At 38.2% G+C, this 25,002-nt stretch overlaps 1 protein-coding gene across 6 annotated transcripts in view; it reads left to right on the top strand.

Annotated features, from left to right (window-relative positions):
* Positions 1–25,002, top strand: part of CCSER2 (coiled-coil serine rich protein 2) — a 69,043-nt gene that overhangs the window by 17,239 nt on the left and 26,802 nt on the right. For 4 of the 6 annotated variants that reach the window (XM_060768961.2, XM_060768966.2, XM_060768964.2 and 1 more), the window contains exons 3-8: positions 2,435–2,637; positions 11,071–11,161; positions 13,806–13,965; positions 17,818–18,007; positions 21,317–21,400; positions 24,084–24,170. In XM_060768961.2, the coding sequence (XP_060624944.2) occupies positions 2,435–2,637; positions 11,071–11,161; positions 13,806–13,965; positions 17,818–18,007; positions 21,317–21,400; positions 24,084–24,170 (815 nt within the window). The remainder of the gene's footprint in view (positions 1–2,434; positions 2,638–11,070; positions 11,162–13,805; positions 13,966–17,817; positions 18,008–21,316; positions 21,401–24,083; positions 24,171–25,002) is intronic. The other 2 variants (XM_060768962.2, XM_060768965.2) reach the window with 1 other exon arrangement.

Genomic DNA, 25,002 nt, shown 5'->3' with positions numbered 1-25,002 from the left:
TGGGTCCCCAGATGGTTTGGCCTTCAATTCCCATAAATCCTAACAGCTGGTAAACTGGTTGGGATTTCTGGGAGTTGTAGGCCAAAACACCTGGGGACTCACAGGTTGAGAACCACTGCCTTAAAGGTATTGCCACCATTCTTTTATCTTTTAATAGGCTTCAGTCCCTGTACATTGTTTCTCATTTCCTGGGTTGAAGTTTCCTGGATGTAAGCCTGATTGAACTCAGGTGGACTTATTTTGATAAGATATTTATAGGATTGAAAGTTCGGTTGTGAATAACAAATGAGTAAAACCTTCCATTTTTTTAAAAAACTTGGCTTAAGCCAATTTTAGAAGACTTGGGCCTTGATCCAATGTGACACTAGAGCACACGTGTTAAATAAAATACTAGCCCCATGGATTGATTCCATATCCTTTTATGTAGCCCATGAGGTTTTCAGCGTGGGGGCAATATAGTTACTTTAATACAATTACAAATGGTCCTTTGAAGACAATTATAAGGCAAATATGGCCCCTTCAAGATGTGAGCTAGTATGCTTAAAATGGATTTAATAGTTTTGCAAGTGGCAGCACAGGAGACAGTATATATATGCTGTTTCTCTATGTACTAATTGTAGAACCATTCTTACAACAGAAAATCTTACTGAGTTCATCCCTCATTTCTGCCAGTGAAATGGGCCCCCTCAGACTCATCCCAGTTCAGTTTTTGATTATTTGCACACTCATTAACAAAATATAACTGTAATGATTCTAAGAAAGTTGTTTCTAAAAACTGATTCTAAAAGTTGATGGGATCAGTTTGTACCCATATCATAATTTTGACATTATTCTGCATTTGTCTCTTACTGTCTGATTTCTAAAAGCTTCGTGTTTAGTTTTTTTTAGCACTGATGTCCCATTGAAAAATGTTCACAATTTAGTGTTCAAACAGTGGAGACAGTTTAACCAAAGTTAGGTATGGTCTAAGTCATACTGAATGTCATAGCAGTTAAGTATGTGCATAATTTGCACCCATGAAAATTAACCAGGCTTGTTAGTTCTTGCTTCAGTGCTGGGAGTCAGGATGAGTTAATGTACTAATAGAACTTTTACAAGGTTTCTCCTTGAAAAGAGTTTTTGATAGGTTGGCAACAAGATGAACCTCCTGGCATACCTTAGTCTAGTGGTTTCCAACTTTTTTGACTCACTGAGCCATTTTAGAATCAATGTATATAGCAGAGCCTTTACGCTACGTCTTGCAAGTTAATGGTGTGTAAGAGTGGTATTAAGGGGGGATATATAGTAAGGGAATATAGAATAAAGAGATATTAAACAATTATGCAATGTCCATACAATAATATTGTATTTTAAAAACTTTGAAATTTGCCACAATATCTCAATTTATTCTCAGCTACCATCAATACACATGGTATTGTCAAAACTTGGTAATACATAACAATCTTCCAAAATTCAATAAAGCAAACCATTTGCATTACAACAGAACTAGAGTGCCTTGTAGTGCAACAATAACAAATTTCTGTTCAGAGTGTAATTTTTAATTTTTAATTTTTTATTCTACTTTTTGTTTCTTATTCTTTAATATTATTAATTTTATTTCTTTTTCTTGAGTCACCATGGAGCATCTGGGAAGTGCAGGTGGAGCCCTTTGGGCTTTGCGGAGCATAGGTTGGAAACCACTGCCCCAGTCTATCCAGTTGTGTAGTGTAAGCCTTTCTGTTAAGGAGTCATGCCTTCAGTCCAGCTATACATTTTTAAAGGGAAGACAAAAATGCAGAACTTTAAAAAATCTCACATAAATTCTCAAAATATTTAGAACCTTTGCAGCTATTTAGCTCTTTTGTGTTAAAGTTATAAATCACCTTGTAAAATAACATAATCAAATGTTGCAATATAAAACAAGATATTTAAGAAAAGGGGAAAACAGAAGAAAGAAGGAAAAGAAAGTATTCCGACCTTCTAAGCTAATTGTGAATTGCACAGCAGCCAAATAAACACATTTACCTAGTGTGCTCTATTGTTTTAAATTGTTGCTTTGTCAAAGTTTGATGTTACAATATTGCTGTTTTTATTATCTATCTATCTATCTATCTATCTATCTATCTATCTATCTTTTTTGTTTTTCAGTACAGTACAACCTCCATATCCATGAAACTTTGACCTATGGTTTCATTTGTCTATGTCTTACAAAATGCCCTAGCTAGACATTTTCCTCCAGTATGACTCTGTAGTATTCTTCATTTCAATAATGTTTGCTGTTATCAACAGTTTTGTATATCCTCCCAAAATCAGGGAACATATTTTCCCACAAATGTGGGGATCATACTGTATTGCACTATATAGTATGACTCGAAACTCCCCTTTGTATGCATATAAATACTGGAACAAACAGATATGAGTATGTAGTTTGATTTATTTGCTTTTGTTTAAATAGCAGATGACAAGAGTGAAAGTACAAAGCATCCAGCTGGAAACAATGTGATTTCCTCTGACATGGATTACAGAGCTGGCTCCTCCTTTGAACTTTCTCCATCTGATAGCTCTGATGGGACATACATGTGGGATGAAGAAGGGTTGGAGCCCATTGGAAGCATCCATCCATGTGGAAGTTATGATTCTTCAGAAATGAATAGTATAGTAAGTACTCAAGTCTCTGTGCTACTATCTCAATTATTTGTGTAGTGTGTTATAAACAAAAGAGAATTAAAAGTCCAATTAATATCTGGTGAGGTTTGAAGTGTAAATAACTAAAAGACATAGAAAAGAAGCAGAAATAATCAAAAGTAAGACTAGAGCATGCTGGGTAGTGATACTTTATATGTAAAAATTGGGAGTGTCACTACTAATGGAAAGAAGCTGTCCTGCTTAAAAAAATATTGCCAATGTTATGGTCTACTTTAAGCAGTGTCCTGAATAAATTATGATTACTTTGGCTTTTGTAATTGCCAATTCATGTAGTGAAGGACATATTGTTACTCTTTAACTCACAAAATATTTTGATTTGACTTCGGTATGTCATTTCTTCAGTCTTGTACTTAATAATTTTCTATATAGATTTGTTCCATTTGTTTGCATGCACTGAAGTTGTCAATTGCTTGGATCATAACTGAATTGAAATCCAAGGCAATGAAGAGCTGGTGAGGACAGGAAATAATAGTTTTGGTAAAATGAAATCATTCTTTACTCCAAAACCTCTAACTTTTTAAATAAACAAAACTAGTTAAGTTCCATGTTTTGCTGAACAAGTTCCTACATTTCTCTGGTAAATTCATAAAATGATGCTAGGTGGCAGCACTGGATAATCTTCTGGTTTAAATGTTAAAAGTTTTGATGGAATGGTTGCTTTCATGTGCTTTCTGTATTCTTATCTGATTATATATCAAAATGTACAGCACAGAAGGGCCGTTTTTAGCTATTTGGAATTTGTTTTAATGAGGGATGCACTGTTGTTGACTGTGCTTTTGTACACTTTTCATAATTAACACTGTGCTAAATATGTGATTATCTAGCAGTTACCAAACTTTTATATTTTTCTGTTACATCCTTGTTAAAACTTTCAGGCCCGTTCTACACTGCCACTATCTGCTTTGAACTGAATTATATTAGTCTACATTACCATATATTTCAGTTCAAAGCAGATAATCTGGATTTTATATGGCAGTGTAGATGAAGCATCAGTCAGAAAGTTGCTTCTAGATCAATACTGTCACCATGTACAAAACTATAGCTAATGGACCCCATTTATGTTGACTAAAACAGCGATGTTCTATAATTATATTTGGTTTTTCCATACAAAGAACTAGCATGCTGATTGCTTTTAGGACATGGACATCCATTTAAAGTGAATAGTAAGGTATCATAAGAGGCAACCTTCTGTATTGCCTCATAGTTTATTAATGCTTTTGAGGAACTTGAAAATGTATGTTTCCATGTTTTGTATTAACAAACAAATTGCTTCATCAACTTCGCACTCATTATCATAACTTTAGATTTTTACTTACAAATAGAGAAGATTGACAAAATATAAATCATGCTTCTTGTTGGAATACAATTTAGGCCCCCTCTACACTGCCATATAATCCAGATTATAAAATCACATAATACACATTACCTGATTTGAACTGGGTTACCTCAGCCTACAATGCCATATAACACCAGTACAAAACAGATTATCTGATTTTATATGGCAGTGTAGAAGGGGCAGCATACTGCTTGCATAGGCAAAACTGTTAGTTGATTGATTGATTGATTGTTATGCCTCACCTTTTTTCCAACACAGGAAGTATTTGCTGCTGTTTTTAAAATCTGCAAATTAATTTTGATCTGTCCTCCTTGTAAAGTCTTAAGGGAACAAAATAATCTGGTTTTTTTTTCTGTAGCCCAGAGGACTTTCAAAAGTCTCTTCCTAATCTAGACTATTTGTACACTGTTCAGCAGTGGAATTCTCTGCCCTGGAGTGTGGTGGAGGCTTCATCTTTGGAGGCTTTTAAACAGAGGATGGATGGCCATCTGCTGGGGGTGCTTTGAATGCGATTTTCCTGTTTCTTGGCAGGGGGTTGGACTGGATGACCCATGAGGTCTCTTCCAACTCTATGATTCTATGATTCTCAGTTGAGTTGCTAAAAATTATGTGATGAAATTAATTTTTAAAAATGGGTCTTAGGTTAAAAGCAAATTTCACTTGCAATCACAGTTTGTATAAGAAATAATTATCTTTGATTCTGACCATTTAGTGCTTACTGATTGCTAGGATGTTGGAAAGAGCACACAAATGGTAGTCCTTGAACCGATCCCTTCAGGAAGGAAAGGGAGTGTCCTGAGGACTTTCAAAGTCATTGTGTAGATTTCAACTCTTGGAATGCAGTTGGAAGCCCTTCCTTTGTAAATCTAAATGAATTGGTGAAATACAGCAAATCAGTTCTGCTTGATTTGTTTTATTTTGCCTTTAAATAGAAGACAACCTAATGATATTTTACAGGATATTTGCCAAACTATTGTAATAATTTTGGAATATTTAGTCATTTCCGTTAACTGAGTGACCTTGAATAAAACTGCAAGCCTTCCTACAGATAGGTTGTTGTGTGTTTCCTGGGCTGTATGGCCATGTTCCAGAAGCATTCTCTCCTGACATTTTGCCTACATCTATGGCAGGCATCCTCAGAGGTTGTGAGGTCTGTTGGAATCTAGGAAAATTGGGTTTATATCTCTGGAATGTCCAGGGTGGGAGAAATAACTTGTGTCTGTTTGAAGTGTGAATGTAGCAATTGGCTACCTTCATTAGCATTTAGTGGCCTAGCTGCATGGTATATGGTAGACTCCTGCAGAATTAGGAGGTTCCCTCTTGTCTTTTGCTGAGCGTTGCATTTGTTGGATTTTCTTAGTGGGTCTGCAAATAGTTTGTATGTTTGTTTCTTCATCAGCTTCCCTATGCGGTCAGTGGTTCCTTTGATGTATGGTAAGAACACTTTTCCTCTAGAGGGATCTTAGTGTTTACTCTTGTGGCTTGATCTCAGTCTTGAAGCTCTTCTGATGTCTGTGGTGGAGTATCCATTGGCCTGTAGAGCCCAGTTTATCAAGAATCAAGGAGCATGAAAGGCACTGCAGACTACTTCAACCAGAGAAGTCAGCCATAGCAGAGCACTTGATGATCCAACCTGAACACAGCATATTATTCGAGCACACAGAAATGCTGGACCACTCTAACAACTACATGTCAGACTACACAGACAATTCTCCACAGACGTTTTTTGAACTTAAAACCTGCTCTCTAAGCTATGCTTTTATGATTCTTGGGGCCTATGGAAGCTTCAGGAGGGAGAAACCAGTGTGTGCCCTTCCTACATGTATTCATACAACCCTCTTCTCTGAGTACAGTGACAGGGTTAAAAAAACTGTCTCCTTGAGTTTGTTGTTTATTCATTCAGTCCTTTCCGACTCTTTGTGACCTCATGGACCAGCCCATGCCAGAACTCCCTGTTGGGCATCACCACCCCCATCTCCTTCAGAGTCAAGCCAGTCAGTTCAAGGATGCCTTCCATCCATCTTGCCCTTGGTCGGCCCCTCTTCCTTTTGCCTTCCATTTTCCCCAGCATAATTGTCTTCTCTAAGCTTTCCTTTCTTCTCATGATGTGGCCTCTACTATCCTTCCCTCCAATGAGCAGTCAGGCTTTATTTCCTGAAGTATGGACTGGTTGGATCTTCTGGTGGTCCAAGGCACTCTCAGAACTTTCCTCCAACACCACAGTTCAAAAGCATCTATCTTTCTTAGCTCAGCCTTCCCTAAGGTCCAGCTCTCACATCCGTAGGTGACTTCGGGGAATACCATTGCTTATACTATGCGGATCTTAAGCACCATATATTTTGTTATTCAAATCACTTCCCATTTTTCTGTTACTCAAGCATTCTTATAGCATTCTGTTACTCAAGCATTCTTATAGCCCTGTCTCCATTGACCACTGTTAAGAGCTTAGGTGTCGTCCTGGATTCGCAGCTGACAATGGAAGCTCAGGTCACTGCTTCCAGCAAACAGGCCTTTTTCCATCAACGACAAGCGAGGCAGCTGGCACCCTACCTATCTGACGAGGCTCTGGCAACTGTCATCCATGCCACGGTCACGTCTAGGCTGGACTATTGCAATGCCCTGTATGTTGGCCTTCCGATGTCTACGACCCGAAAGCTCCGTATTGTTCAGAATGCGGCAGCCAGGTTACTCACAAGAACACTCATGAAATGCCATATAACAGCAGTGCTGCAACATTTACATTGGCTTCCAACTGAGTACCGTGGCCTGTATAAGATGTTAGTTGTGACCATTAAAATTCTTTACGGCCAGGGTCCATCGTACCTTAGGGACCGCCTCTCCTTCTCCCATCATCGGAGGTCGCAACGACCAGCCCAACACAACTTACTCTATATACCGGGTCCTAGAGAAGTGCACTTGGAAAGTACCAGACACAGGGCTTTTTCTATTTCTGCTCCTGCCTTGTGGAATTCCTTGCCGCCCTACATGAGAGCCATGTGTGACTTAGGGCCTTTTACTCTAGCACTTAAGACCTGGCTTCTTACTAGAGTATTTGATCTCTGTTAATTTTTAAATTCTGTATGTATGTATTTTATCTTTTACAATTTAGCTGTAAATCGCCTAGAGCGTTCTCAGATAGAGGGCGATTAATAAGTAATTAAAGATGATGATGATGATGATGATGATGATAATGGTAATGGTAGTCGAACTTGAGTTGCAGTCTTCTTAACCAGGAGGAAAACCACCCTTGTTATGTACTATCTTTGTCATTTTCTTTGGAAAGATTTGTCATTCTACTCCAGAGCTCTGAAATATGCTTGTTTATACAATTCAATAATATCTATGTTCTCATCCAAAAAGAGAACTTACGTTGGATTCTTTAAATGAATCGAAGTAGTTCATTGCTATGCTAAGAACCCATGTAACTAGAAAAGCACTTGTGTTTTCCAAACTTCAAAACATATGAAATCTGCACATATCCCCCCTCCCCACAACTCCAAGTTTAGATGTTGCTTTTGGCTGGAAAATATAACACAGTGACATAGATGTCACACCCTGCCACGCTGGACAAATATAAAACTATAAAAAGAAATGTGAGAAGAATGTAACTGAAAACCAAAACATGAGTAAGCTGGGGCTTGCAAGGACAAATGTATTTAAATCTTACTAGTGGAGAGCAGTAACACGAAAAGAAATAAGCCCAATCTATAGTCTCATTGCAGAAATGGTATATAAATATGGAAACCAGAAAGATAAATGAACAGCACACATTTGGATGATTCCGATGTCGTGGTGCTTGGCATCCCAAACTGAAGAGAAATTGCAGTCAAGAAATAGTAAATGTCTTGTTAAATGGAAATAGAGAGTATTACATCAGTTGATTAAATCTAATCTTCCAAGGTCTCTTCCTCCTTTTCTTCCTCTACTTCATCCTTTGGGGAGGGATTGTTATTGGGTAAAACAGGGCTTTTTGCTTGCAAGAGATAGTAAGAAAGGATGGTGAGGTGGTGTCTTCCTAAACATTAGGGTTTTTTTACTATGTGATTGTTTAGTTGACTTCAGGGAGACTAAAGATGCTGATTGCGATGTCACTGGCTGCTGCTGCTTCCTGATTGGACAGAAAGTTTCTTAGGCTGGAAGTAATCTCTGACCTAATATGATTGCCATGGTAGCTTCAATAATAACCCAATGCCCTCACTTTACATCTTGTTCCTGAACCACTGTGAAGTTGTAACTGTTCATCTTACTTTTTTCTCCCCTTAAAGGTATGGATATTCCTGTGTTGGTAACTTCATGGCTAACATCAGAAAACAATAGTATATGGGATATGATAGGTCAAAGTCAACACCATAAATTAAAGGTCCATATATTAAAATCAGTTTCATCATATTATCTTGATACAGTGCCACTGTTAAAAGTCAGTAGCCAAACTTTTCTGTAATTATGTCACACATTTTAGGTAACAATTGTAACACAGTAGCATACCCACAATTTTATTTTACTCACTTGAGTACAAGATATCATTGAACTTGACATTGTGGCAGTGCTTAGGGGTAATATGAGGGATTGCATCTCTCATAAAATGTTAATTTATATTGATTTCTATTAGCTGACCTCTTGTACTCTTCTTTCTTACTATTTTTAATGTTTAAGGCAGTTTGATATCAGAGCCAGGGGAAGTAAATAATAATTTTTTATACATAAAATATGTGTAATATGTATTTTTATTTATTGTACCAGGAGCAAACCAAGGGTGCAGTTGTAATGTTTTGTTTTTTTTAAAACCAAAGTTTAAAAACGGCATTATATTAAATGTCCTTTCACCAATAGCTGGCCACTTACAGTGCCTCTTGTGTTGTTATAAGAAGGTCCTCCATTGTGCATGTGGCAGGGCTCAGACTTCATTGTAATACGTGGTTTGTGGTTGCTCTTCTCTACACTCGCATATCGTGGACTCCACTTTGTGGCCCCATTTCTTAATGTTGGCTCTGCATCTTGTGGAGCCAGAGTGCAATCTGTTAAGCGCCTTCCAGGTCACCCAGTCTTCTGTGGAGGGAGTCCCTCATTCGGTATCAGCCATGGATTGAGGATCTGGGTTTTAGCCTGGCACTTTTGGACTCTTGCTTGCTGAGGTATTCCTGCAAGTATCTTTGTAGATCTTAGGAAACTATTTCTTGATTTAAGGCAGTGGTTCCCAAACTTATTTGGCCTACCCCCTGGAAATCTCCTTTCTGTTATGCTTTCATCGTCCCCAATTGCACCTGTGGCCATTACACCCCCCCCCCCCCGGATCGCTGCAGCACCCACGAGGGGGCAGTAACACCCACTTTGGGAATCACTGATTTAAGGCATTGGTGTGCTGGCTGATATCCGAACAGGGGATGGGCCAGAGATGTCAGTGCATTGGTCCTTTAATTATTGGCTGACACTTCCCAGTGGATGTCAGGTGGTGTGATACCAGCTAAACAGTGTGATTTCTCCAGTGGTGTGGGGTGCAGACATTCTGTGATAATACAGCATGTCTCATTAAGAGCCACATCTATTGTTTTAGCATGGTGAGATATGTTCCACACTGGGCATGTGTACTAAGCAGCAGAGTAGCAAAGTGCAAGGACAGATATCTTCACTGTATCTGGTTGTGATCCTCAGGTTAGCTTTCATATGATATTGTTTCTAGCACCCACTTTTTGCTTGATATTCAGGCAGTACTTCTTGTAGGTCAGAGAACGGTCCAGGGTGACTTCCAGGTATTTGGGTGTGCTGCAATGCTCCAGTGGGATTCCTTCCCAGGTAATCCTCAGAGCTCGAGATGCTTGTGTTTTCTTAAAATGAAAAGCACATGTCTGTTTTTTTAGATGAATTAGGAATCAGCTGGTTTTTCCCTGTAATGTGCACTAAGAGCACCTAAAGTTTCAGAGAGCTTCTGTTCAGTTATCTCAAAGCTACCTGCTTGAGCAGTGATGCCACGATTGTCAGCATAGATAAAACTCTCTGTCCTTTCTGGCAATAGGTGATCATTTGTGTAAATGTTAGACATTGTTGGAGCAAGCACGCTCCCGTGAGGCAGGCTGTTCTTCTGTTTTCGTCATCTGTTTCTCTGGCTTTGAAATTCACCAAAAAAGCTCCTGTTTTATACTAGATTTCCTATGAGGCGAAAGAGGTGGTAGTCCTTTGTGATGTTATATTTTTTCTTCAGGAGAAGGTGATGACTTACAGTGTCAGCAGCTTGTGACAGGCCTATGAAGATAGCCCCTGTAATCTGCTGCCTTTTAAAACCATCTTCTATGTGCTGAGTTAGGTTCAACACTTGTGATGTGCAGCTTTTGCCTTTCCCGAAGCCAGCTTGCTGAAGAATCTACATGGGTCTATTTTTTCCATAATTCTATGCAAACTAAGTCTTTCCAGAACTTTGTAAAGATGGCACAACAAGGAGATTGGTTTATAACGTTTCAGATCATTATGTAATATGTATGACAGATGCATATGAATTATTTTACGACATAGAACTTTTAAAATAGGACTTTACAATTATTCTTATTGCTATAAAATTGAATTTGTAATGAGAAAAATTGTGAGAGGAACCATGTATTTAAATTGGAAAATGAGCTTTAAGGGTACATAAAAAGATATTGTCAGAATTTACATTTTTGCTCCCATATCTGGAGCTAGACTTTTGCAAAATGATCTGATGAAACTGGTGCAATTGTTCCCTCCCTCTTTATAAATTTCTGTATAGCTGTTCCATACTAATTGAATAGTACAGGAAGATGCTATATTTTTTCATTTCCAAATTTCAGACCTGTTTTATTCATCTTTTGAAAGCTCAAACAGTAAATTAGAACTTGCACAAGAAGTGTGAAGAAAGTTAGTTGTTCTGGTACTTCCATAAGAAACAAAGAGAACTGCTTTTTAAGAGGCTCAGAGCTAATTAATTTCTATTTATTGCAGGAATTGCCATAACATTTTTATTTCAAAATGCGTGTAAACATTGTTAAACTGGAAAAACAGCTCAGATATACACAACTTGCAGCATGTTTTTCCCCCTGTAGGATATCTTGAACAACCTTGATTCATGTGATCTGGAAGATGATGATCTTATGCTTGATGTCGACTTACCTGAAGATACACCCTGTGATAATGGTTAGTAAAACAATTCTGGTGGTGTCTATCTTGCAATTCACTGCTGGTAGATGATTTCTCTTCCTTCTTTGCCTTTTCCTTGTCATTGATCACTTTTTCTTCCTAAATGTGAGATACTTCTAGAGGACATGTGAAACACAAGAATTGCCATATCATTTTTATGTGGCCCCCCAGATGCTGGACAACTCCTATATCATTTGACAACTAGAGCTGATGGGAGTTGAGATACAGTAACATCTGGAAGGCTGTAGTTTTGTTTAGTCAGGATAATATTTTGAATTTAGATACAAAGCTTGTGGCTATGATGTCTGACTTTCAAGTGTCCTTTAACATTTCTCCAATCCCAGGGCCACAAGTGGTGTTGGATTGCAATTCCCATCATTCCAGTCCGCATGATAAATAATAAAAAGTAATGGTAGTGTTATATAATTTGGGGAGCCAAATTGGGGAGAAAAACCTAAAGAGCACTGACTATTATGGAAAAAAATTGTTTTGCTCTCTGTATTCACCAGTACTTTGCCCATAGATTCAACATTCCTTTGAAGGCTCCCAAAGTCAGATGTTGCCCTTGATGAAAATGTGTTTGACACTCCTGTCCTATAGGTATCAGTATCAACACTAGATTCTGCAGCTCAGCCTCATATCTATGTTCAGGGAAAAATACAGCCATTGCTAGATAATTTTCTGTAGCACCATGTCAGAATTGGTTTTGTTTTAAATTGAAATTTTACTCAGTTCTTCCACTGTTTTCGGTATATTCAGTTGTCCTTAATGTCACACATTTCAGCTTTTAAAAAGCTTTGAGTGTATTATACAGTGTATTCTATGTAATGCAAATATACTTTTTTATGCACTTACCTCTTTGAAAAAAAAATCCTCTGCCATCTAATAATAACAATATTTTTTTTTTGTATCCCACCTCCGTCTCCTCGAAGGTACTCGGGGTGGCTTACATGGTGCCAAGCCTGAACAACACAGTTGAAATGTAACACATTAAAATGCAAAGCCACAATATAACAAAATAAAACAACAATATTATCGCAATGTATAAAAAGGCATTGAAACCAACAACCAGTAAACAAATTCAATTTATGAAAACAGCAATGACTGTATAATTAATGTTATTGTTTTTAATCAATTGTGTATTTATGGTTTTATATTGTGTTATGTTGTGGTATTGCGGCATCGAATTGTTGCCAGTGTTAGCCACTCTGAGTCCGCCCTTGGGGGTAGAAATCTTGTAAATAAATAAATAATTTATCATCACTAGTGCAACAATAATTTAAAGGATAGGCTAATGAGTAAAGTGCATAGATCATGCAGCAACAGTAAGGATAAGAGCAATGGTAAAGTGTAGGACAGATTTTTGGACTTATCTGGGGTAAGGAATTGTCTACTCAAAGGCACAATGGAACATCCATGTCTTTAACGCTTTGCGGAAAGTGGACAGGGTGGGTGCTAAGTGAAAAATACCTTTAAAAATACTTTCAGACATCTTTAGATTAAATTGTGAAAATTGTTAAACTGGGCAAGATTTCTAGTGTCTCATGAAGACATTCAAATGCACCTTGCAAGCTACAGACGATTTAGTATTCTTGAATTGACTCAACCAAGTATATAATAGTTCATAGGTTTTCTTGTTCCATTTTGGCATCTGAAGGAGCTTGCACTCTATTTATAGTGATTGTTCTAGTGGAACAAGTATGTGCTCAGTGAAGGAGGATGGTAGTTCTAAATCACAGGGTCAAACTGGGCTCCCTTCCCAGCAATACGCAAGCAGAGAATGAGCAGGAAGCAAGGCCTGTTTACCACTGTCTTATGCAAAACACTGTCTGAGTAGGCGGCAGAATAGCAGACTGTTCAGTTATGAAAAGCTCCTCGTAGTCAGGGCCTGATAATGTGAAGAGAAAGTATTTGGTAAGTGGAAAGCCTGAAGGGCTTCTTGAATCTCTTTCTGTCTAAAATTTATGTTATGGCTTTGCTGTTAGAAGTTTATAAATCATTTCCAGATACAGCTTTCAAAAACAAACTGTTGCTGCTCACTTATATTGACAGAATGCTAAAATTTCTGTTTCAGCTTGAAACTTTCTAAAACTTTTTTGTAAAAAAAATCGGTCTGAGTAGTTAGTAATATGAATATTGAAAAAGGAGGCTTCTTACACTAAAATGGTGTTAGAATCACTTTTAGATACAGATACCAAATAAATTATTGTGGAAAACAAACCAACAGTACCTAGATGCTCTAAATAAAAGTTTTAGTTCGTATGCAATCTTTCATGACTGAAGAATTAAATGCTTTGGTGAAGTAACAGTTTTGTGGGATTAAATTAGTTTAAGGGTGTCAACTATGAAATTTCTGGGAGTGGAAAATTAGTGGACTTTTAAAAATGTATATAAGTAGATATTATTAAAATCTGGTTGTTTTTTTAATGGACAGATTCCCATCAACTTTATTTTTTCATTAAAAAAAAGAAAACTAACAAGTTAGCACCAGTAGCTAACTTTCTACACTCTAGTTTTTGTACTTATTAAAGGTACATCATTGTAAATTGGAAGTGGATAAGGTCTGACAGCTATGTTGCATTTCTGAGTGAGAACACTTCTGTTTATAGACTGAGGCTGAACTATTTACTCCTGTCTGTAGTGGATTGTGAAAACATGAACCGTTATGAGCGGCAAGAGCGAAATATCAGACAGCAGAAGGAGGGGCTGTGGAAGAGGATGCCACAACGATGGAGTGCTCAAGACCATTATCATCTTGGGCATCCTGACCAGTATGCCCACAGCAAAAATGATCTTAACAGGTAAAGTACTCAGAGAAGGAATATTTTCAAGCTTTTGTGTGTGTGTTAAGACTAGATGATAACTTTATGTTCTGCCATTGGAGTAGTTGTTAATTTAAAAAGAAGAATGGTTGCTGCCCCAAGGAACTTAAAATACAAATTTAGAGGAAGCAATAGTAGAAGATTACCAAGGAAGCTGAGGCTGAAGCTTTATTTAATACAATACTCCAGTCATGTCCTCTTTTCTATAAATGCTATTTAAATATGAGATAGGTTAGTTTAGTGCACCCTTCTTTCCTACTGCCCATCTTAATGGAACTTAAGCTCACATACATGTGCATATTTACTGGTGTATTGACGACTTAGCAGTTTAATTATTTTCACATTCAACCAGAAATAAGTCAGTAAGTCAATGGTGCTTATTCCTAGTGGGTATATTGACTAACTCAGCACATATTAGCCAATTCATTGTATGTTGGTACACGCTTTTAACATGCTAGCTTAAATACAAAGACCCATAATAGTTAGTGTATTTGGTATACAGGCAGTCCCCGAGTTACAAACATCTGACTTACAGACAACTTGTAGTTGCAAATGGGGGTGAGACAACAGGAAGTGAGATAAATCTACCCCTCGGAAGGGAAATTAATTCCTGAAAAAGTGTTGATGGGGAAAACGTGTCTCAACTGAAGCTTTCTTTCCATGACAAGTCATTTTTTTTCAAAATCCAGTTATCACAGGGACAGAAAGTGAGGTGAAATCTTCTGAATAGAAGCAGTGACTTCAAAAAAACACAACAAGACTGTAAATTCTTCCCTATGCTATCCAAAGCTAAAAAAAATATTGGCTGGAATTACAGTTAAAATGCACCTGTTCTGAATTACAAACAAATTCAACTTCAGATAAACGTTGCAGAAAGTATCTTGCTTGTAACTTGGGAACTGCCTTTAGTGCTTAAGAGACAACATGTTTGTATCATTTCTATGATGTATTTGCATTCTATTCCTGGGAAATGTCTTATAATAAAAGTATTACAACAATGTGATGTGGCAGCAAAAAACGCCAATGGGATTTTGGCCTGTATCAATAGGAGCATAGTGTCTAGATCTAGGGAAGTAATGCTACCCCTCTATTCCACTTTGGTTAGACCATACCTGGAATATTGTGTCGAATTCTGGGCACAACAATTCAAGAGAGATATTGACAAGCTGGAATGTGTCCAGAGGAGGCGACTAAAATGATCAAGGGTCTGGAGAACAAGCCCTATGAGGAGCGGCTTAGGGAACTGGGCATGTTTAGCCTGAAGAAGAGAAGGCTGAGAGGAGATATGATAGCCATGTATAAATATGTGAGAGGAAGCCACAGGGAGGAGGGAGCAAGCTTGTTTTCTGCTTCCCTGGAGACTAGGACGCGGAATAATGGCTTCAAACTACAAGAAATGAGATTCCATCTGAACATGAGGAAGAACTTCCTGACTGAGAGCCGTTCAGCAGTGGAACTCTGCCCTGGAGTATGGTGGAGGCTCCTTCTTTGAAAGCTTTTAAACAGAGGCTGGATGGCCATCTGACAGGGGTGATTTAACTGCAATATTCCTGCTTCTTGGCAGAGGGTTGGACTGGCTGGCCCATGAGGTCTCTTCCAACTCTTTGATTCTATGATGGTATTTTGTTGTGAGTGGGAAGGCACTATATCTTTATGTTAGCTGATTTTCTGTATAGATGGGAATGCTGGTTTATTCAGTTTAGACTCTGGATAGCTCTCTATGTGGTATCTGTCTGAAAATAAATGTTTTTTATCTCCTCTCCATGGAACATAGCTATATTTCACATCAAAAGGCTCTGCTGCCACATTAAGGATAACTATGTTCTAGAAGGCAAAATAGAATAGATAGGATATAATAGCTTTATTATCATTGTACTATTGCACAGTAAAATTAAATGATCTTGTGACACCTTTGAAAGTGAGAGGAAGAGGTTGGCAACATAAGCTTTTGTTGACTTAAGTCAAATGACCATTCAAGAGATGCAGTATACAAAAGTGGATATCAACAAATTCTCTGAAATGTTCTGCTATTTGAGGTTTTAAAAATATTTTTTAAAATCATTATTTCTTCATTTGCAAGGAAAATAAAAAGACTTTTAAGGTTTCACCTTGTATGGCACATAACAACAACTTTATTTATATCCTGCTACCATCTCCCAAAAAGGGACTCAATGCAGCTTACAAAACAGCTCATCATAGTGCCATAATATATAAAATAAATAAGTCCATGACAAAATAGTATCAATTAACATAAAACAACATGTACAGAAATAACAATTTAAATAAAACACTCAATAAAAACATAGGAATAGCTACTAATTAAAATGGGCAAGACGGTCAAATTAAACATCCCAGCCACAACCAAGTTAAAAGCAACATTAAAGTGCCAGAGTTAGTATTTGATATTATTTGGTCATCTAGTTTAGCAGTTACCTTAACCATTGTTAAAGGCTTGCTTAAAAAGCAGGTTTTCAACTCCCTCATGAACTATTGAAGTATGGGAGTTTGGCTGATTTCCCTGATTTAACATACACATGTCACAAATATAAAATAACCTTTTAATTTAAATATCTGTTTCACTCAAATATATGATTGGGTGACAACTCTAGTGAGCATTATTTTTTTCATCCAGTATTCATCTGAAGGTAACAGAGTGATGAATAAAACATGACTAACATGATATACAATAGAAACATCTTTTAAAAGGGCAGAATGAATTAAAAGTATACAAACTTTAAAATATTACGACAAATAGGTTTTCGTTTGGTACTGAAGTACTAGAAAGCTTGGCACCAATGTACTGTTGAGGAAAGGAGTTGCCAAGGTTACTAGTACTGAAAAGGTTCTGTTGCGTGTTGCAGCAAAACAAATTCTTAATGGAAGAATATACAGAGCAGAGCAGTATCTGACAGTCCTAAGATCTTAAATTAGATATGAGGTTAGTATCATTCTGATACATGAGTTGACTGAATATGCTTCCTATCAAAGCAGATAGGAAGTTTAGACTGTTCTCAAAACATAGCTGTATTGCACATCCAAAGGCTCTGTTCTAGAAGGCAACATTAGAATCATAGGATCCTAGAATTGGAAGAGACCTCGTGGGTCATCTAGTCCAACCCCCTGCCAAGAAGCAGGAAAATTGCATTCAAAGCACCCCTGACAGATGGCCATCCAGACTCTGTTTAAAAGCCTCCAAAGAAGAAGCCTCGACCGCACTCCGGGGCAGAGAGTTCCACTGCTAAACAGCTCTCACAGTCAGGAAGTTCTTCCACATGTTCAAATGGAATCTCCTTTTTTTGTAGTTTGAAGCCATTGTTCCATGTCCTAGTCTCCAAGGCAGCAGAAAACAAGCTTGCTCCCTCCTCCCTATGACTTCCTCTTACATATTTATACATGGCTACCATGTCTCCTCTCAGCCTTCTTCAGGCTAAAAATGCCCAGCTCTTTAGGGTGACTAAAATGATCAAGGGTCTGGAGAACAAGCCCTATGAGGAGTGGCTACTCATAGGGCTTGTTCTCCAGACCCTTGATCATTTTAGTCACCCTCCTCTGGACACATTCCAATTTGTTAACATCTTCCTTCAATTGTGGTGCCCTGAATTGAACACAGTATTACACTAACCAAGGCAGAATAGAGGGGTAGCATGACTTTTCTGATTACATGAAGTCTTATGGCACATGGCAGACAAGCAGTTGTGTTTGGCATAAAACTTTATGGACTGCAGTCCATGAAATTTTATGCTTAGTTTTTAAGATGGCACAAGAACTTTTTTTTTCCTGTGACACACTCATATAACTACCTCCTGGTAACTTTCCTAAAACATATTTCAGGAGCTGCAACTATTTAGATCCCCCTCCTGTTGGACACCTTGAAGGCTATGCAGCACAAAGCTTGTACCCACCTCTGAGAAGTTTCCCGCCGAACACTGTGATGTTGGATGAAATGACCCTTCAGCATATGGTTCAAGATTGTACGGCTGTGAAAACTCAGTTATTAAAAATGAAAAGGATACTTCAACAGGTCAGTAAGTTCAACATACAATATCAAGCTAGACTGAGGCAGTTATTAAAGCTTGTCTTATGACAGTAACATTTAAAAGCTGTTTTTCTCTGGATTGTGATTTGGAAGTAAAAGTGTTTACTATGAGGAGAAAAGTACATACAAGGAAGAGTAAGATATTTATGATGTCTTCTATTTTTTTTTCCTGGCACACCCTGTTGGATGCTTTTTCTAAGGATCGTCTAATATTTAGAATAGCGTTTCCAAATGTGCTAAACACTGTAAGCAGGGCAGGTCTGTTTTGCAAATAAAATATCACATAACATAACTCAGGGTAGTTGCTGTTGAAACTGTATGTAGTAATTCATTGTAAAAACCAATTCACTCTTAGTATATAGCACAAGTACGCACACATTTTCTTAGTATCCAAAGATACTATGAAGGGTTTTATCCTTTTTTATCTTTACCATGAGTTCTCATCCAAAATTAAGAGATTCTTCAGCACAAAACTTCATGAATTATGAGGGGATACTGTCAGATGTTATTCTCCTCCTGCACCACTCTATATTTAGATAATTCCACGGTTTCTAGCATTTGATAACAGTAATGATACTATACTCATTGCCACTCACATGTGGAGATAAGGATTGAACTACATCGCTGATCTCTCTGTGTTTAACTGCATCCATGAACTGCAAAGTCAGAGATTTGGTGATGGGGAAATTGTGGAACAAGGAAACTGGATAATTTGAATTAAATAATGTGAAAGCAATTCTAAAATATTTAAAACACCTGGAGAAAAATGGTAATAGGTAAGCAGCCATACCTTCAGTGGAAGAACCCGGGGACCATATTGAAGGTGGACGTGGGGGCATGGGAGGAGAAGTGGGTAAGAAACATAATTGTTGTTTTGTTGTTGTTGTTGTTGTTATTAGTAGTAACACTAGTATTAGTATTAAATAAGGCGGCTATAAGGGGTTTAAGGGGCTATAAGGAGCCCCCGGTGGTGCAGTGAGCTGCTAAACTGAGCTGCTAAACTTGTTGCTAAACCACTGAGCTGCTAAACTTGTTGACCAAAAGGTCATAGGTTCGAATCCGTGGAGCGGCGTGATCTCCTGCTGTTAGCCCTAGCTTCTGCCAATGATACATTCCATTGTTGTGGTAATGGATAGCTAGGTTACCCTTTCTCCAACCAGGATTGCTCTTAGTCAGAGAACAACCTGCTTCAAACAAGGGTGTCCCAAGTGTAGGCTTTCTGATTTAGCAGCTGTGTCCCCAGTGTGTACATTAAAGGACCACCATTAAGTTTGAATTTGCAAAAAAAAGTTCAGCAGCTTGGAAGTTTCTTCCTGAGCTTCTCTCCCTGATAAATAAAGCTGTGGTTGACAGAACCAGATGTTTAGGACATGTGTCTCATCTGTTCTTAAGGCCACAAGTAAATTAAAACATCACATCAGTCACATTTCTTCAGAATTAATTGGTGTTGTTGACAATGATTATGCTGTGGCTAAGTTTAATGTTAATTTAAATGATATTTTCTAGTGGTTCTGTAAAGGAATGCTGCCTGATATAAATATTTTATGATGTCATTGGTGATGCCTGTTTGACTAATAGAGCCCAGGATTCTTTGTTCCTTAATGCAGCTTATGTAGCCTTCGGTCAGAGAGATTATGTATCTTTCAATAACCCTGAACAATATACGAAGAATTCAGTATAGGCCACATAGGCGAAAAGTAAAATCGGTAAAAAAAAGGTTTATATTACGGAGGATGCCTCTAAGGAGACTCTGGAAATGTAATGTTTTAATTTAGCCCTCATAAATGTTACAGTTCATGTTTATATAATGCCTTTGTGTTAAAATATTGTTTAGGTACTCTTCAGTTCATCTGTAATGAAGCCTTTTCTGATTTTCAGAACACAGAAAGCTGATATATACTATTTCAGATTTCCCTTCCAGTTTTATGTATTCTAACTTGTAGTAACTGTACAATATTTCATACAGACATCTTTTATATCACCTGCCACCTGATTCGTTTAACTCAGGAAATCGATGATTAAATGTTGGGCTTCCTGCATCTAAAAATCAGTTCAGGTGATCTAACTTTGTAATGAAGAGAAATGGACAAACTTTTCCCTAGGTACACAATCCTTTCTGTCATGTTACTTTCATAACATATCTTCAACTAACTTATTGCCAGTTTATGAACAAACAAGACGATTCTACCAGTTTCAAACTGTAGGTTTAAAATATGACATGATCCCTTTGCATATTGATATCCCAGACTAACATGAAAAGTTTTTGAATTTTGACCATGTATAGTTCTATGTACAATTTAGGAGATGTGTAACAGCATAGAATATTAATATATAATGCAGTAATTAAAATTGGGGGGAAATGCCTCCTAAAACACCTTTTAACTGAAGAAACGTGAAACAATTTAAAATGTCAGATCTTTAAAGTTGTTCTAAGAAAGTGCAAGATTGCTTAAAACTCTTTGGTAAATAAAGGGGCTTTCATCAGACAACAAAACATTACAGAAATGTTTTAGACAAGATGTTCTGGAAAGGCTATTTTGTGCTATTGAACAATGAAGAATTCCAGAAAAATAATTGGTGATTTTACAGGTGTGGAAGAATTTAAAACATAGTGTAAAACTGAAATATGTGTTGTACTGTACTTACTTTTTATGAATCTTAAACATATTTTATTCCTTTAACAATATAATATATACCACATATATTTTAGCTGAAATATAGAATTATATAGTTTGGAAAACTTGTGAAACATACTAAGAAGACTGGATTTTTAGGTAAGGTCCAGTAAGATTGTAGTATCAACATTGTAAGAGAACCTCATAAATTCCTCTTTGACTGGGATATCTCATAAGTCTCAAGAATTGTATAAAAATTGTAGAAAATGACTAGACGGGTTGAATAATTAGTACTTACAGGGAGCCCCCGGTGGCACAGTGGGTTAAACCGCTGAGCTGCTAAACTTGTTGACCTAAAGGTCACAGGTTCGAATCTGGGAGCAGCGTGAGTTTCTGCCAACCTAGCAGTTCGAGAAAAAAAAATCAAATGTAACTAGATCAATAGGTACTGCTCTGGCGGGAAGGTAGCAGTGCTCCATGCAGTCATTCTGACCACATGACCTTGGAGGTATCTTCTGACGCCAGCTCTTTGGCTTAGAAATGGAGATGAGCACCAACCCCCAGAGTCAGACATGACTGGACTTAATATCAGGGGAAAGCCTTTACCTTTTACCTACAGTTGAAAAACATCTTCAAGACTTAAAGAAAAAAAATAGAGGGTTTATTTTGTTTTTTACAGAATGATGAAAATGTGTCACTCCATAACATCACTCTTTCACTGCCCTCAAGCCCGGAACTGCAAGAGCCTGAACTAATTTATAAGGTAAACTACTATTATTGTTTTGGAAAGGAGACTTTCAAGTGAAGAAGATGAAGTAAACATCTCACTAAAGCAGATAATTTAGAGGTTACGTTTACCTAAATAAACATTAATAATAAAATTTAATGTGATTTCAAAATGGTTAAGTTTCGATATTCTTTACCTGCAATAATTTGTCAATGTGATTGTTCAAGAAAAGCGCCTTTTGGTTTAGTTGCTTGATATGTTTCTTTAGTATGTTGCTTGCTATAATATTAAGATTGGGGAAGTGGAGTGACCAATACAGCAAAATCTTCCAATTGTTCTGCTTTCCTTTAACCTCACATTAGCATTTACTTGTAGAGAAATTGAATGTTTATAGACCATATAAATGCATCATTTCTACTGTTGAGCCTGGTCTGATGCTAAACAGATCATTGGGATGGAGGAGCATAGCTAGAAGAGACTTCCCCATCCCTGGTTATTTGCTTAAATCAGACCCCTGATCCAGATTCATGCTGTGAATGTAGGAACAATCATAGAGAAGCAGCTTGTTATTCATTGGTAGCACCCACAAACCAATAGTATAGTAAACATGGAATATATAGTTCAAGAGGAGAGTGGAATTCAATATGTAATCTGCACATATTTTCTCTCTATATAACTAAATGTATTGCTCTGTGCCCTCTTAGTTGAAAAGATACCACTTTCCCTGGCACCAAACTAAAAGAATTAAGTGCATTTGTGTCTGCATACAGGTGAAAAATAACTTGTATGAGGTTGCTTTAGGACAAGATTTATGCTCTGAGATTTGAGGTATATGACCTTGGTGTTGCCTTGAAGGGCTTAGCAGATTCTTAGAGAGGATACCTTATTTCTGTTTAAAGGGGTGGTGGGGTGGTGGTGTTGACCTCTCCCTGTAGCCAGCTCCTGTTACTAACCTGGCCGCCGATCTCTGAACCAACTGCAGTTTCCGGGCTGTCTTCAAAGACAGTCCCATGTAGAGTGCATTGCAGTAATCTAACGTGGAGATAACTAGGGCATGGACCACCATGGCCAAGTCAGACTTCATGAGGTACGGGCACAGTTGGTGCACAAGCTTTAATTGCGCAAAGGCCCTCCTGGCCACTGCCAACACCTGAGCATCAAGTGTCAAAGTGGAGTCCAGAAGTCCCCCTAAACTGCGGACCTGTGTCCTCAGGAGGAATTTAACACCAAAGAGCACAGGTAGCCACCCTATACTCTGATTGGTCACACAACTGACCAGGAGGACCTCTGTTTTGTCAGGATTAAGCTTCTGTTTGTTAGCCCTCATCCAGCCCATCACAGCAGCCAGACACTGGTCAAGGATCTGGGAGGGGGGGGGGCTTCCTTGGAATCAGGTAGAAAAGAGTAGTAGAGTTGAGTGTCATCTGCCTAGAGATGGCACCGAACTCCAAAACTTCAGATGACCTTGCCCAGTGATTTATTGTAGATGTTAAATAGCATAGGGGAAAGAATACAAGCTTGCGGGACCCCACAAGTCAATGGCCAGGGGTCCGAGCAGGTATCCCCCAGCTTCACTGACTGGATACGATCCTCCAGGAAGGGATGGAGCCACTGCAAGGCAGTGCCCCCAAGACTCATTCCTGAGGGTAGACCCAGAAGGATACTATGGTTGATGGTATCGAAAGTTGCTGACATATACAGGAGAACCAACAAGGACACCCTCCCCCATCCAGTTCTCTGCTGAGGTCACCCACCAAGGTGACCAAAGCCGTTTCTGTACCTCGATCAGGCCTAAAGCCAGACTGAGATGGGTCCAGAAAATCAGTATGATCCTAGAATCCCTGGAGCTGAGTCGCAACCACCCACTCCAGAACCTTGCCCAAGAAGGGAAGATTTGAGATTGGCTGGTAGTTGTTCAAAACAGATGAGTTAAGTGAAGCCTTTTTCTGGATTGGTTTTACTATTACCTCTTTAAGGTAAGTTGGCATTTGACCTTGACCCAAAGAGGCATTTATGATCCTCACAAACCACTCGGTCAAACCCTCATTGGCTCTATATCTGCTCTAGATCCTTTAGCCAGGATGGGCAAGGATCTAGAGCAGATGTAGTCGCCCTCACCACTCCCAAGATCTTGTTCACGTTATCAAGCTGAACAAACCGAAATGAATCCCATAACACTGGGCAAACAGGTGCCTCAGTTTCCTCTCCTGGAACTGTATCAATACTGACGTCCAAGTCAGAACGTATCTGAGTGACTGTCTGCAAAATGATGAACAAACTTGCTACATCAAGTAGTCAGATGGTCAGGAGTCTCCCCACCCTCAGGAGGGTGTAGGAGCTCCTCAACCACGTTGAACAACTCCGCTGGTCTATTTATTGCATACGCGATGTGGGCAGTTGAGAAGGCCTTCCTGACTGTATTCAGCACCACGGAGTAGGCCCTAAGAGAGGCTCTAGCTCGTGTTTGGTCAGGTGCACTCTGAGTTTTCTGCTAGAAGCATTCTAGTCTCCTCGTCTGCTTCATCAGTCTTACTTCCTCAGTGAACCAAGGGGCTGAGCTAACTCTGCGTGATGAAAGGGGATGTTCATGGGCAATAGAATTCCTATCAACAGTTGTTTCATTGCTTTGCAAAAGCTTTCAAACTTGCCCACTCACAACAGATTTATTTCTGTACTTCTCTTAATGAAACATTAATGGCTTTTTTGTTTTATATATCAGACTGAAGATTTGCTGAATGAGATCACCCAACTTAAGGAAGATTTAAAGAAAAAAGATGATACAATCAAGCATCTAGAGCATCGACTTGTAAGTATACCCTGTACATGTATCCTTTCTCAATTTGGAAGCCTCTTAATATTTTAGATTACAGCAGACATAAAGACTGACATAATGAGAAATCGTTGCAGTTGTACAGGCTGAGCACCCCTTACCCAAAATTCAAAATATTCCAAAATTCAGAATTGTCGACATGGGCTGCTGAGATAGTGACCCTTTTGCTTTCTGATAGTTCAGTATACGCAAAGTTTGTTTTATGCCCAAAACTATTTAAAATACTGTGTATAAAATTACTTTCAGACTATTTGTATAAGGTGTATATCAAATATAAATTAATTTCATCTTCAGATTAGGGTCCCTTCATCAAGAAAAAGTGCTTGAAGTACATGTATGCAAATATAGGTAATCCAAGTTTTTTAAAGTCGAAATCCAAAGCACTTCTGGACAAAGCATTTCAGATAATGGATGCTGAACAAACACTTCTTGGAAGCATCCAGTTGGGGAAGGCCACAGGACAGAATGTGATCTCTTGAAGAGGATGGAGCTGACTGTATTAGATGTTGATTTTAGTTATAATGAGCACCTTTTTGGCATGCCTCTATGAAGCCGTGTTGACATTCAAAACTTTACAGGCTTTCATCAGTGTGCTAAGGCCAAAGTGAGTTACATCCCTCCACATTCACTGTGTCAACTAGTGCTGCTTAGAATTACAGTCCAATATCTGAGTATTTGAGTATTTGTGGAGATGTACTCAGTATTTAACCAGATAGGAAATCCTTTTTAAAGACCCGCATATGTGAATTGGAGATTTTCTAGGAACTGCTGGATCAATGTTATGTTGTTTTGGGTGGTCTGTGATGTT

This window comes from Anolis sagrei, chromosome 3 (genome assembly GCF_037176765.1).
Source record: "Anolis sagrei isolate rAnoSag1 chromosome 3, rAnoSag1.mat, whole genome shotgun sequence".
In the NCBI taxonomy this organism is placed as follows: Eukaryota; Metazoa; Chordata; class Lepidosauria; order Squamata; family Dactyloidae; genus Anolis; species Anolis sagrei.
The sequence above is the reverse complement of the archived record's forward strand: the minus strand, read 5'-3'. Positions and strand labels throughout refer to the sequence as shown.